At 49.3% G+C, this 14,470-nt stretch overlaps 1 protein-coding gene across 1 annotated transcript; it reads right to left on the bottom strand.

The window, feature by feature from the left end:
* Positions 1 to 362: 362 nt before the first annotated feature.
* Positions 363 to 14,226, bottom strand: GSG1L2 (GSG1 like 2). The gene is made up of 5 exons (XM_026520994.3): positions 13,917 to 14,226; positions 7,008 to 7,055; positions 5,833 to 5,985; positions 3,903 to 4,014; positions 363 to 624 (listed from the first exon to the last, which is right to left on the bottom strand). The coding sequence occupies exons 1-5, from the start codon at positions 14,224 to 14,226 to the stop codon at positions 363 to 365; spliced, it is 885 nt and encodes a 294-aa protein (XP_026376779.2).
* Positions 14,227 to 14,470: the final 244 nt, after the last annotated feature.

Here is a 14,470-nt window from a genome sequence, read left to right as displayed (position 1 = left end):
TCACACCCTTTGTAGTCAGGACCTTGCTTTCCCCTTTCTTCAGCTTCTCTTATCCTTAGTACTCAACATGTTCCCTCTTCTTTGGTTACCCTTATTAAACCCACTGTCAGGAAAGCTTGAGACGCTCATTTATACTAGAGTGTCAATGGTTGATATCTTCTGTAAGCATAATCTCACTTAAAGACACTGGCATTTTACCAGGAATCAGTAGCTGAAGCCAAAGCTGTTTAATAAAGGGTAAGATGGTGGGTAGAAGGTTTATCTGGACCACAAGCCTTCTGAAGTCCACCCCAGAGATGTTCATTGTGGACGGAAGTCCCTGGCTTGCCTGCCTGTGCAGATTTTGTGGCCATAAGCACTGGCTAGCACATGGACACTTTGCCTGGGGCACTTGGTGGCAGGTGCTCAGATACACTCACGAGGAGGGCATGTCTGGCAAGGCTGAGAGCAGCTTCTGTTTCCCGAACATTTTCCAAAGCCTTGGGTTTCGGGAAGTTGCGTTGAGAGTGCCGACTGCCCTCCTGTAACTTCTGTTTCTCCATGAACTCCAGGCGGGCTGCTGTGTATCTGTTCACGGCCATGACCGACACAGCCATGCAGAGGGCAAAGGAACCCCACGCGAGGCTGTCAACAAAAGGCACGGTTAAGAAGAAGTAGAGGGCTGTGGTTCCAGAATTTCCTGCTGGGGTCAGTCTGGTGAAAAACCAGCTCCTTGTTCCACCCCATTTGGACCTAGACTTTGGATCACAAGTTTCAGAGACCAGCCAATAGTGTTGTCATAGCCAGGTGGTTAAGAGAACGGACTTCGGAGTCATTGTGCTAAGTTAGCACTGTGGGTTTGCACCCGTCTCTTAAGAGCTGTGGGTCCTTGGGCTGGTGACTTCACCTCTCTGTATCAGGTTCCTCATCTGCAAAACTTGACTAATAGTAACACTGCACACAGGGTAGTTGTGAGTAATTCAATGAACTAATGCATGGGAAGTACTCTGCATGGTGTCTGCTAACATATTTTGTTGTGGCGGTGGTTGGCTCTAACCCAGGGCACGGCGTTGGTGTTGTTACTTTCTATCCCTACCTTCTGGAAGCCTGCTGCATGCTGAGATGACGGTCTACACTGTTCACCTTCCACAGAACCCGGCAGAACGTTTGCTGAGAAAGAACCTCAGCCAGCTGGCACTTGTGTTTTCAGGGGGTGAAATTCCCAGGTAACAAATAAGTCCCCTTATCCGATGACCTACAGAGAAACCTACCCATAGCTAAGTTCTAAACCCACTCCAGCGTTTTCAATCATCCTTCAATATGATTCGACATCAAGGATACCAACAGCTAGGGGAAAAGCCCGACAATAAACAGAAAAAAAGGCGGGGAGGACCTAAAGAAAAGAGATAGCACAAGGAACAGAAGAAAACAGCAACCAGAAGAAAACCCTTTGATCCCTATTGATAGGAAGATATGAGAAGATGCTGTGGGAACAAAGCAAGATCAGGATATACGAAAAAGGAACAACTGGAAAACAAGAAAGACCTTTCGGAAATTCAAGTAAGATCCAAAATAAGAATTCAATAGGAAGGTTAGATGACAAAGAGAGGAATATTGTCAGAAAGGATTACAAGAAGAAGGAGCTAGAAAATGTGAGGGATGCAATGATATCTAGAAGATTAATCCGAGACTCTGAATATTGAACTATGAAGAAGTTTCTAAAGAGAACAGAAAGCCAAGGAATGGAAATAATCAATGAAATAATACCAGAAAAATCCCCAGAGTTCTAGCACATGACTATTCAGATTGAAGGGCCCATCAAGCACAGGAAAGAAGAATGAAAGTGAATGAAAGATTTCACCTCCAAAGTGCATTATCCTGACATTTCTGAACACCGGTAATAAAAAGTAAAAACACAGGGGCGCCTGGGTGGCACAGCGGTTAGGCGTCTGCCTGCGGCTCAGGGCGTGATCCTGGCGTTATGGGATCGAGCCCCACATCAGGCTCCTCCGCTATGAGCCTGCTTCTTCCTCTCCCACTCCCCTGCTTGTGTTCCCTCTCTCGCTGGCTGTCTCTATCTCTGTCGAATAAATAAAATCTTTAAAATAAAAGTAGGGGCGCCTGGGTGGCACAGCGGTTGGGCGTCTGCCTTCGGCTCAGGGCGTGATCCCGTCGTTGCGGGATCGAGTCCCACATCGGGCTCTTCCGCTGTGGGCCTGCTTCTTCCTCTCCCACTCCCACTGCTTGTGTTCCCTCTCTCGCTGGCTGTCTCTCTCTGTCGAATAAATAAATAAAATCTTTAAAAAAAAAAAAAGTAAAAAAACACCAGCTTACCCATAACGGAACATGAATCAGGAGAGTATGGAACTCTTCCCAGAAGCCATAAGTTCTAGAAAGAAATGGAACTACATCTTGACATTTTTCAGGGAAAATGATTTTCAACAAAGGATTCTACACTCTGCCAAATTATCAATCCAATACAGAGCATCGAATAAGTACCTTTCCAAATATGCAAGAAATAAAATAATTTCTCCCTCACTGAAACCTTTTGTAGAGAGCTACTGGGGGATGTGCTCCCATGAAATGTGAATGCAAACTAAGTAAGATAACGATATGGGACCTAGGAAGCAGCTCTCCAGGACAAAGGAGTGGCAAAGGGAAGTGTCATGTGGCAGCCCTGTGGCATGCCTCAGAACAGCGGAGTGGAGAGGAAGACGGAAGACTTTGGTGGGGCTGGACGAGTAGGGTAGCGAGAGACAGAATTGAGAGATTGCTATGTTTATGCTACTGGATTTTTAAAAAGATTTTATTTTTAAGGAATCTCTATACCCAACGTGGGGCTTGAACTCACAACCCCGAGATCAAGAGTTGCGTGCTCTACTGACAGAGCGAGCCAGGTGCCCCTGTTTAATACTATTTGATTTTTAAAAACGATTTGCATCTATTTCTTTGATTAAAAGTTAAGTAATTACAATTGGAAACGGAACAAAGTGATATAGGAAACACATAGACCCTTCTACAGATTCCGTTGACGTCTGGGATCTACTTCAACCCACAGCATAAATTGGCCATAGTTGTGGCCCACCTGCCACTGATCTGAGCTCTAGTGCAGCTGTGTTCGCCACCCGGTGCAGCACCGGTGACATCACCTAAGAAACGACGACACCTGTTTGGAAGGAGGCAACTAAGGTGACACGCAGGTGGAGAGAATGGTGCGATGCTCTAAAGAAATGTTTGTAAAAAAAATAACTTCTTCGGGCTGGGACACAAACTAAGAGGAGTACAACATCAAATAAATGATGTGGGTTACAGTGTCAGGGATATGTTCACCAAGCCCTAGAATGGTAGGATGAGGGAGTAAACCTAGAGTGTGTTACTTTGTTTTACAAAGAGAAAAGTAACATAAGAGATTGTTACACAAGATGAACATATGTGTGTGTGTGTGTGTGTGTGTGTGTGTGTGTGTGTAAAGCCACAGCTGTGCACTGGAAATCCATATCAAAAAGAACCCCTGTGATCTTATATGGCTGAGTCTTTCCATTAAGAGACAGAACTTTAACGTCCTGGCTTGGTCTGTCCATTAGAAACAGGGGCTGGGTCTCCCATCACTGAATTATTTACTAGGCATTATTACTCAGGACTTTCCCCTGAAGCTGTGTTTAAGAATGGAATACCATCAGTGTGTCCATCGCTTGAGGACTTGACTCTGGGCCCAAGATTTTACAAACATAATCTCTTTAAATGCCTATGAACGCATGAGACAGGTGTCATCCCTTCACGGAGGAGAGAGCGGGGCTACAGAATGGTTAAGAAATTCATCCAAAGTCAGATGGCGGAACAATGGCCAAGGTCGGTAGTCCTTCAAAACCTCTGTGCATCCCGGCTGGCCCATCAGGACTTGGGCACCATGGCCAGCAACTCACCAGTAGGACCAGCCATAGTCCCACGTCTGAGGCTTCCAATCTTCTGGTCCGAGGTTCACAGTGATTTGAAAAATGGTGGTGTACGTAATGTGAGCCACCATGCTGAGGAGCCCTGCAAAGGAGAGCTCCATGAGCCATGGTTAGGAATGGAGTTTCTCTACGAGCCACGGTTAGGAACGGAGTTTCTCTACCTTACCTGACTTGGGTGTAAAAAAGCCAGTGGCACCCTCCTTGAGCCTTTCAAGCAGCCTTCATGTTTCACGATCACACTCATTCCTTATTGTCATGAATTCACACACAGTGGCCATGTCATTCCTCGTGTGACCGACTCTCCCCAGTCTATGACGCCCAATCTCCCTAGGCTCAGAGGCTCCAATGTTCCATTCTCTCTTTCCCAGCACAGATGAGGGGTCATTGAGCTACACTTGGCCTGATGCCACATTCTACAGTGTTCTGTCATGTTGTTTTTTTTTCATGTGGATGGTTTGCTAACACTTAAACACTGGGATACTGCAGATAAAAATCTGAGTGTTTCTGGCCCCACTAGACTCCCATGGCAGTAATCAGGAGGAACAGAAATCCATTGCCAATGGGATTTTCTTTCCTTTGTAAGTGTCTTGGCCTTTTTCCTGGAGACCCCTGAAGACTTTTTTTCCCATACGTTTGGTAAGACACGTTGAGGATTCAAATTCACTGTGTCTGTTTTTCCAGGCACTTGGAGGAAGCTTTCTATATATAGAGTTTGGTCTTCTGTTCAAGGAAGCTTTCTTGAATTTTACTCTTAAACCCTAGTTGTTTCATTGCTTTGTCTTTCTTTTGCGGGGACTCTGATTACACATATGGTGTTTTAATTTAAAAATGTATGGCGAATGGTGGTCCGTTAGGGATGGCTTCAGGGGCCCAAATAGAAATGAGTTCTAATCAGTGCGGGCGATTATTTATATGTTAATAGGGCCGGCTAAAGTCCTTGTGACGTAAATTCTCAAACATTCTACCTGAGGTCCTGCTCACAGTGGAAACTGATCAGACATCCAGAAAGAAGCCTACTCTCCTGACATTGGGGGCCCTTGGGCATGCCAGGACCTTGGAAGAGTCTCCAAGAGTCCATAGCCTGCTTCTTTGCTAGGAAGATCCAGAAATTGGATTTTATCATCCTATTCACTGATGATACGGCTTGGGAAAGACACCTGACATTTACGAAGCACAGAAGTGAGCTCCCAACTGGACTGAGGCACTATTAACAGAGCTTTGAGTACGGGACAGAGAAGCGAAGGAAGTCATCTGTTCGGGGTTCTTTTCTTGATGGAAAGGCCAACTCAGGAGACCAAATGAAGTTTCTCTAAAAGTTGCTTCGAGGACACAGAAGACCCCACCCCCCCCGAAAAGGGAGTTTTCCATTCTTACATGTACACCAAACTTGAATAAAGATTTTCAGCAAGTGACCATTTCTTGCATTCTTACTACATACTAGGCGCATTCTTACCTGGTCATCACCATAGTCTTTTAAGAGAGCTGGCTCAGAGAGGTTGAGTCCCTTGCCTAGGGTCACACAGCCATGAGGTAGCAGAGATGTGAACCCAGGCAGGATTCCATGCATAACCGCCCTACTAAATTAGGCAATTTCTGTTCTCGGAGCCAGCCTCTCTCCTTCCCAGAGTTGTGATAAAGACGCAGTAAGACGTTTTATTCTCCATCCTCTATGTCTACCCCCTTTCTTTTCATCAGTCACCTAAGCATCATTGCTGTCCCCGCAATGGGGTTAACTCAGTGACTTCTCCGGTAGACCAGCCAGCTGTCCTGATGAGCCGGCCATCGACAGAAAAGAGCCAGCCTGCACTTGGACGATGGGGACAGCCAGCCTGAAGCTCAGTCCCTCCCGCTGGGGCAGGGTGGGGACTCAGCCTGTCTGAACACTGCTGTGGACAGGTACCTGCGAGCACCGTCAGAATGGCCACGGACGCGTCCACCTTGAGCCAGTGGAACCCTGAGGCGTGATAACTCACTCTGGAGCCCAGGAGGACGGCGCTTGCCAACAGCAGAAGGATATTCAAGATCTCGGCCCCAATGGACAACCACAGAACACCTGCCAAAATGTGAGGGTGACAGAGACGCTGAGCATTAAGAATTCAGAAGTCCCGCCATGTCGAGCCCTTTGATTTAGTTCGCTTCTAAAACAAACAAAAATAATAAAAAATAAAAAAACAAATGCCAAGGGGTAAAAAAACCCAAAAAACAAAAAAACCCCACAGCTACGTCTGTTGAATCTAGAAAGTTGGCAGTGATAGAGGGCTCCTTGGGGTTGAGAGAGGATTGTGTAAATATTGTCCTTCGCTGGGAGGGAAAAACACAGAATAAGAGTCTGATGCGAAGACACGAGAGATGCTGGGGGTCTCTCTTCCCCAGCTCAAAACCTAATGCGTTGTTTACATTTCACCAGAAGACTTTTTCTTTGTCTTTTTAAAGACGATACACACACTTAGAAGGCAGAGACGTCTGAGAGTTTAAGAGCCCTGGTTCGAGATCCCAAAACCTTATTTGTGTCTATGTGAGCCAATTCTTTGCCCTTTGGAGCGGACCCCGCCTGCGGCTCCAAGGAACTGTGTTGGAGATGGAGGCAAATGGACCACGGGGACAGGGAGGGAAGCTAATGTTCCTGGAAGTCCTCCAACAGAGCAAGCTAGATGCTGGGGACCCAGAAGTGATGAAATAGGCATGATTCATGCCTTCACAAAACCTTTACTCCAGCTGAGGAAACGGATACTGAGAAAGTCATCGCGGATTTGGTGAGTGTTACGGAGACACGGTACTGTAGGCAGTGGTGGCCGGAGCTCAGCACAGCATCAACCGTGCACTGGTAGCTTGCAATGAGCCACGGCGGGAGTATTCCTACCCTGGGAAACAGCAAACACTACCCGTCGGGGCTTCCCACTCCCCACCCCCAGCAAAATTTTCCAGGCACATGCAAAGACCCCACGGTTCTAGCTTTGGGATTTGACTTCATGGGAAAACCATAAATTACCCTCATCTTTCCCCCTATCCCAACAAAAACAATACAAATTATCCAGATTATGGGGCGTGCTGGTGGGCGGAACACCAGGGAGGTACCTTGTTCTTCAGCTGGTATTACACTCTGGAAACTCCTACACTTTTCACCTAGAACACAAGGAGAATATATGCGTAAGCAGGAGGAGCTGGGACAATTAGCGACAGACTGTGTTTCGAGTGCCTTCCCTCTATCCCGGGTCATTGTGAATAACGATTGGGGGGACTGGCAGACTGGTTTATTGTTCGTGTGCTGCCCCCCACCCACCCCACAGGAGTGTGATTCAATCGCACCCCATCCCCGTGAGTCCGGGCTTGGCCATATGACTTTCTTTGGACAGTGAACTGGGAGCTGCCGTGAGGTGGGTCATTTCTGGTCAGAGGCTTTAAGAGCCAATGGGCTGTCCAATGGTTCTTGTCCCCATTGGGTCTGTGATCACAGAGGCACACGTCCAGTCAGAGTCTCCATCAGCCTGGGTCCCTGAATGGCTGTGGGGAGGACTCACCCCTTGCCGACCTTGCAATCCACACAGAATAAACTAGAAACGAACATGTCGACTTAAACCACTAGGATTTGGGGGCTGCTTTTTACATCTGGACTGATACTGTGAGCCTTAGATCGGGGGTTCTCAACTTCCCCAGCAGCATCCATTACGTATGAGCCCCAGGGAGTTTGTTTCCAGTTAGAGGGAAAGTAACAAAGTTTGTAATGATTAAAAAAAATGAATTAGAGCAGGGGCGGCTGGGTGGCTCAGTTGGTTATGGGTCCAACTCTTGATTTGGGCTCAGGTCATGATCTCAGGGTCTTGGGATGGAGCCCTGCCTTGGGCTCCAGGCTGAGCGTGGAGCCTTCTTGGGATTCTCTCTCTCTCCTCTCCCTCTGCCCCTCCCCCTGCTTGTGCTTGCTCTCGCTCTCTCTCTCTCTCAAATAAATAAATCTTAAAAAAAAAAAAAAAGGAATTGGAGCAGATTCAGATCTGTTACTGAGTGACTTAGTTATTTGCATTCCATCGTGCTTTCTGGAGTGTGGCAAGACAGCATGTGCACCAGAGACTAGGCAGAACCCACCCAGGCTTAGTTCATGCTCCAGAAGGGTGGGCTTTGCCTCGGAGGACCATCTGCCATGGCAGGTGTCCAATCACCTGCTTCTTCCCCGTGGAACTCAGAGGACCCCAGAGGGGAAGTGACGGGTACAGGACAGCACACGCAGAGGCAGCGTGCTGAGCATTGGGACTCAGCCTGCAGGGGCCCAGCATTGATTTAATGCAGTCTGGTGGACGGCAGGGAAGGCACGGGGCGGGGTGGGGGGGAGGGGGATGCCGAGATGCCTGAGACCCGGAGCTGCTCCCCGTCTGGGCCGCTAGGAACTAAAACAGGGCAAGGTGGGGTGCAGATCATTGACGCGGCAAAGGAATGGCTTTCTCGTCCCTAAGACAGGTCCAGCAGTCCCTGCTGTAGCCTCACTTCGAGGCTTAATGACATAATAGACAGGAAAGCTGCTCTCAGTTCCTATACACTGAAATCTCGCTGAGATGAAATGAGTTCTGCTGGGCCCTTTTTGCACGTGGCTAGCACAGATTATTATTAATTGTAATAGACTCTAAGTGCCCTGAGGGCCAGGGTCACACCACCTGCCTTTGCTGGAAGTTTTCAGGGACAGAAATAAGCTCAGGGGAGCATCTTTCAACCGTGGAAACTACTTCTCCTTTGGAGGAGAGAAAATCCCAGGTAACTCCCCTAGAACCGACAGTGGCTCCCTATTCCTCCAGCATTGAGTCCAAGTTCCTCTTCTTTTATGGCCAGCCTTCTCTACCTGTCCTCCGAACACGGAGCCCTTCCTTTGGCTTCAGCTTCTCCCCCGTCAGGCTCCTGCAGGAAGGACCATATGCACAAGCAGGGGCGTGCTTGTAGCGGTGCGTGTCTGAAAACCGGGAACCGTAAGATTTGCCATGCTCGTTCCCACGAAACTCCGTGGGCCCTGGGGCCTCATTGCTTTGCAGTGTGCAAGGCACTTCTGCTGGGTTATAGGAGGAAGAGGAACAAAGCCTGGGTTTATGATACAGCCATTTGGTTGAGCCGCCCTGCTGGGATACATGCAGAAGGGCCTCACCTGTCGCATAGGAGGGCGTTTACACAGCCTGGAGGACGGCAGCCTCGGGGACCCATCTGCTCATCTAAAGCCGCAGGGGCCTCTTCAGCTTTTTAATTAAGTCAACTTCGCATTGAGGCAATGGGTCCGTTTTCCTCACAGATTCTGAGATTTGGGGGCAGCGGCTGTGATGCTATGGTCACAGCCCCCCAAATTTGTCTGTGTCCCCCTGGTTCGACCAAGGAGGCCCCCACAACATTGGGGCACATCTCTATACTCCTGTGCTGCTCTCAGAGAAACTTTGTGCTCTAAACCTCACTCTCTTCATCTGTGAAATGGGCATCATACAAGTCCTCCAATGAGAAGTTGTGAAAGTGTTCTGTGAACTGCCTGACTTTTTTTTTTTTTTTTGAGTGTTACATTATTCATAAAGGCGAGTACGCATAGCCTTCGACAGACTTGGAGGCCAGGCTCAGACAGGTTGGTAGAGTCAGAATCGGAAACTGGGCTCTCCCACCCGAGACCCCGTATCCTTTTGCGTATGGCCACCTGCTGTCTTTCTACATAACGCTCGGGGGACTCCTCGTCTATGTTGCCTTCCCAACAAGCCTGTCCTTTGTCACAGGAGTAAAGGGGGGGCCAGGTACAGAGCCAGGGGCAGGGCAAAGAGAAAGTGGAGGCCAGCCAAGGATATTAGGAGACTTCACCAAAGGTCTGAAAGGCTGAGTTCAGCCTGGGCGTGGAGTCAGGCCATAGTGACCCCTTGATTAATCTCAATCCTCAGAAATGGTGTTCCTTTTGAATGAAGCCAGTGGGATTAAAAGGAAAAATCTTCCTAAATCCCATGAAGCCAGAGAGGCGGGCGTTAACAGAGCTCGGAGGCAAGGGCTTCACTAGCCAGGCGGGGCAACAAGCCAGCTTGGGACACGACAGCCAGGTCCCCAGCGCTGGACTCTTGCATCCCTGTCTGCTCGTCCCTCCACTTCCGCCCCCCATGGGGTGCCCAGTCCCCTCTGTCCTTGACCTCTGGGGGGGGTTAGCCGAACAGTGAAGAATGGGAAACCAGCATGTTTTGTGGACTCATTGCACCGCCTAAGGAAAAGAACGCAGTGTAAGCACGGTCTCCGCCCAGAGTCTTCATTTCAAACGGTGGAATCAGACGCATTGCCCCCCTTGAAAGGCACTCAGGCAACAGGCACGGGGATAGGAAGAGGTGGCTTGAGCAGGGGACGTCCCCAAATCGCACTCCAGGCAAGGGCTCCCCTGGAGGGTCAGCTTTTGCAGGGATGGAGATGAAGCTGATTCAGAAGGAAAACAGCCACGAGGCCTCTCAGAGCAGCAGAGCTGGGGGTGGTTGGGCTTCCCAAGGCCCCTCTCCTGGGCTTATCTGGACTAAGGGGCTCCCTCTCCAGGCTGGAGCGCTTGCTGGCAGGTCTCCTGAGCAGCCCGCGCCCCTTCTGACCCTCTCACCGAGCACCGTTTGGGTGCCCTCCCGTTCACCTCCAGCTATAAGCCTTTTCTTTCATGTACCCCGAATCTCCCAGGCGCTTGTGATAAATTACACTTAAGAGCAGATGTTTGTTTGGAGTGATCTTTAACTGGGGGCCCCAGGCTATACTCTGCTGCAGACGTGCTTTCTGGGGCCGATGCAATGTGTTCAAGATACTTTTTTCTTTTAAGATTATTTATTTATTTGAGAGAGAGAGAGGGAGATATCAAGCAGTGGTGGGGAGGGGCAGAGAGAGAGAGAGAGAAAGAATCCGAAGCAGACTGCCTGCTGAGCATGGAGCCCCATGCAGGGCTCGATCCCAGGACTGCAAGATCATGACCTGAGCTGAAACCAAGAGTCAGGGGTCCAAACGAGTGAGCCACCCACGTGGCCCTTCAAGATACTTTAAAACTGGGAATTTTCACGTGGAAATCCAAATATCTTACTTGCCTTGAAAAATCAGAGGATCTGACAAGACTGAGCGCCTAAGTCCCCATGGCTATAAAGCTGAGCTGAGGAAGGGGCTGCCCCCTTTAGCTGAAGATAAGGTTTCAAGGTCATTGGCATTCCCCGATGGCCTTGCTCCCTTTGCTTCTCTCGCCACCTTCTGTGGGCATTGGTTTTCAACCTGTGATGACTATCTTCTGTTTTATTCTCTTGTATGTTTGCTATTACTTTGGTTATTATTATTATTATTTTTTAAAGATTTTGTTTATTTATTTGACAGAGATAGAGACAGCCAGCGAGAGGGAACACAAGCAGGGGGAGTGGGAGAGGAAGAAGCAGGCTCCTAGCGGAGGAGCCTGATGTGGGGCTCGATCCCATAACGCTGGGATCACGCCCTGAGCCGAAGGTGGACGCTTAACTGCTGTGCCACCCAGGCGCCCCTACTTTGGTTATTATTTAATAAAAACTGAAGTCTAAACTTTTTGGTCTGGGGGCATCTTATAACATGGGGAGGTGATCACGTTTCTCTTAAGGGGAAAAAAAAAAGGTGTTCTGGAGTAGATGTCCTCTTCTTGGTTCTTAATAAAGGGATGACAATATTTAGGGACTGTGGTTTACCTGGACAACCTTACTATCTTAGGAAACATATTAAAATGTGAGCAAAGGTTTTTTGGCTTGATGGACACAAATGTATTCGTTGGCAGTTATAAGATAATTGCCCTTCAGTTAAGTTTTGGGCTTATGGGGGGGAGGGGAAACGGGGAGTCTGGGTTAAGAAATCGGAGCTCTGTGTCTTACTCTACCAGTATCTAACTGTTCAGTCTTCAAGGGGGGGCACTTCTGCCTCTAGAACTCGGTTTTCCCATCTATAAAATACATCCGTTGTTTTAGGTAAGCCTTTCACAAAGAATGTTCCTCCGAACAGTCTTTTTCTCTGTGGTCAACTAATTTTGGGAAATCCTGGGATATGTAATAAACAGTAAATGGTCTTCTTTATTGTGAGACTTCTTGGAAATTTTAAGACGTCAACGTGCACTGTGAATTTTCAAGAAGAAAATGTAATATGCAACATTTTCCAATTTTTTTGACAATTGACACTTTTTATTTAATTTTACAAAGAGCACCTCAAAAGGCATCTTGGGGGGGGCGTCATCTTTGAGAAAGCCCAGCGAGGCGCTTGTTAAAGTCTCTTTCTGGCATGGCATCAAGTATAAATGAGAAAGGGGTCAAGAATGACACTCTGTTTCTACCTGGCTTAGCGCGTGAATCACTGAGAACCTCAGCCCTCCTTAGAATTCAGCCTGTGTTCCTGACAATATATTTAAAAACCTTTCAGTGGTGTGATCCATGAGAAGGCAGTGTGTGTGAGTATATGCGTGTGTGTGTGTGTGTATGTGTGTGTAAGTGTGTGTAAGCCTGAGAGACCCTCACACAGCCGTTGTCCCCTGTTTTAGTTCGAGAAGGCCCCCTCCTGGGACCCCGTAATAGTTTTTTATCAGAAAGCTCGGGACAGTTTCTATCATCTATCTCATAGTGTTTGCGTGAATAGGTCAAGCACGCGCCATACGCTGGGAGATGGTTTGCACCTGCTTCCAGTCCTGCCTGAAGCCGGTAGCTTTGACATCATTTAAGAGATGAAGCTTCCAGTCCCCAGCCTTCCCTCAAGGCCAGTCCCTGCAGAGCCCTTTTCCCAGTTCCCTGGTCATTGGGGAAGCAGCTCCCAACTGTCTAATTTTCTAATTCCTGCCCTCGGTTTCAGGTTCCACTGCAGCCCAACCTCCCCTAACATTACAAACAGTGATGCTTCTAATTTTCTTTAGGTTTTTCTTTCCAGGGAACATTGTCTTGCTCAGTTCCTTGTCCTGGAGAGACCGTGACCTTGTGTTGCCGGAGGGGAGAAGCTGCCTCAGGTGACACTAAAGAGCCGTGTGAATTAAATTCTTCCGTAATGAGGCTTCCACGTGCACCTGCCTTGTGTTCCAGTGCAAATACCGGAACCGTCCTGTCTCAGACCTTTGCTCGCTCCGGCCTGTCTGCCTCGAAGAGCCTCAGCCCTAATCTCTATCTATTAAAATCACAGTCCTGCTTGGAGGTCTGGGGAAGCCACCTCCTTTATGAAGACTTCGCCATGCCCAGAGCTGTCATAGGTCAGTCTTTGTGATAACCATTATCATATTTGTCCTTGTTTTAGTTTCATCTCAGTTCTCACCACGGTGGCTCACTCGCCCTTCAATCCCTCCATTCTCCTAGCACATTCTTCCTGTGCTTAACAAGGAAATGGCTTCTAGCAAATTCATTCCGTGCGGCTCTGAGTGCCCTCTTTCCAGAGGGCTTTGCTGTACCCTGGGTCATGTTTCTCTGACTTTGGTGTGTGTCTTAATCACCAGGGGAGCAAGGGGTTGGGCTTACCAGCCTTGTGACCTGAAACTCTGAGCCTCGCTTTCCTCCTTTGTGAGCTGAGGAAATCATATCTACTTTGCAGGACTATTTCAAAGGGTTTCCAGAGACAAAGGTCTAACTTGTTAAGGATTCTTACTTCTGGTGGGCGCTCCACAGAGGGGGTTCCCTTCCCACCGATGATGATAAAAGTCAGTTTTCTAAGAGAACCTGACATTCCAAGACCCCCTTAAAAGTGCGAGGACACGGTTTAGAGACGGATGGGTCCGCTTCGGGTCCTCTAGGGACTGGGCGACAGTAGCAAATGGTAAAAGCAGCGGGCACTGTCGTTTAATCTTTATAATAACCCCTGGTCACGAGTCCCGCGACCGTTCCTATCTTACAGCCGAGAAAACAGGCGTAGAGGGGTGAAGAAGCTTGCCCAAGGACACAGAGGCAGTCAGTGGCCACAGAGGCAGTCAGTGGCCGAGCTGGGACTCAAAGCCAGGCGGCCCAGCTCCAGAGCTCCCTGCACCTGTCACCCACCCCCATCCCCTGCGGCCGTGCTCACCTGCGCTGCCGAGGCTCTCCTCACAGGACTGCCAGAGCCCCACGTGGAACCTGCACTGGAGGAACTTGTCATCCCCTGTCTCCCAGAAGTACTGGACAGCCTGGCTCCCGTTGTCCCTCCTGCCACCGCTGCCGTGGCCCCCGCTGAAGTGAATGCACTGGAGCCTGCCCGGCTCGTCCAGGCACAGAGGCTTTGCCACCTTCCGGGTCCCCTCGCACCAGTGGCTGCTGCCCAGGGCGGTGAGGGAGAAGGCCAGGGCGAGGCAGACGGGGAGGACGGTCAGCACCAGCTGCCGCCTGGCCCTGTCCATGGCTGGAGGAGGTGTGCGGAGTCAGGATGAGCAGCGGGCCCCTCCCTGCCCCCGCATGCTACCCGCCCCTCTCAGCCCTGCCATCTGGCACCCTTACAGGCTTCTCTCACATCCCCCCGGGGGATCCTGGGTGCCCCCCAGCGTGTGGCATCCATGTGTCACCTGTGGCTGGAGAAGCCACAACAGGAGAAAGCACAGAGTTCCCATCAGCAGAGCTGGCCCTTCAGTCCTCCCAGGGAGTGGG

The sequence above is a fragment of the Ursus arctos genome, unplaced genomic scaffold (genome assembly GCF_023065955.2).
Source record: "Ursus arctos isolate Adak ecotype North America unplaced genomic scaffold, UrsArc2.0 scaffold_14, whole genome shotgun sequence".
Taxonomy (NCBI): Eukaryota; Metazoa; Chordata; class Mammalia; order Carnivora; family Ursidae; genus Ursus; species Ursus arctos.
The sequence above is the reverse complement of the archived record's forward strand: the minus strand, read 5'-3'. Positions and strand labels throughout refer to the sequence as shown.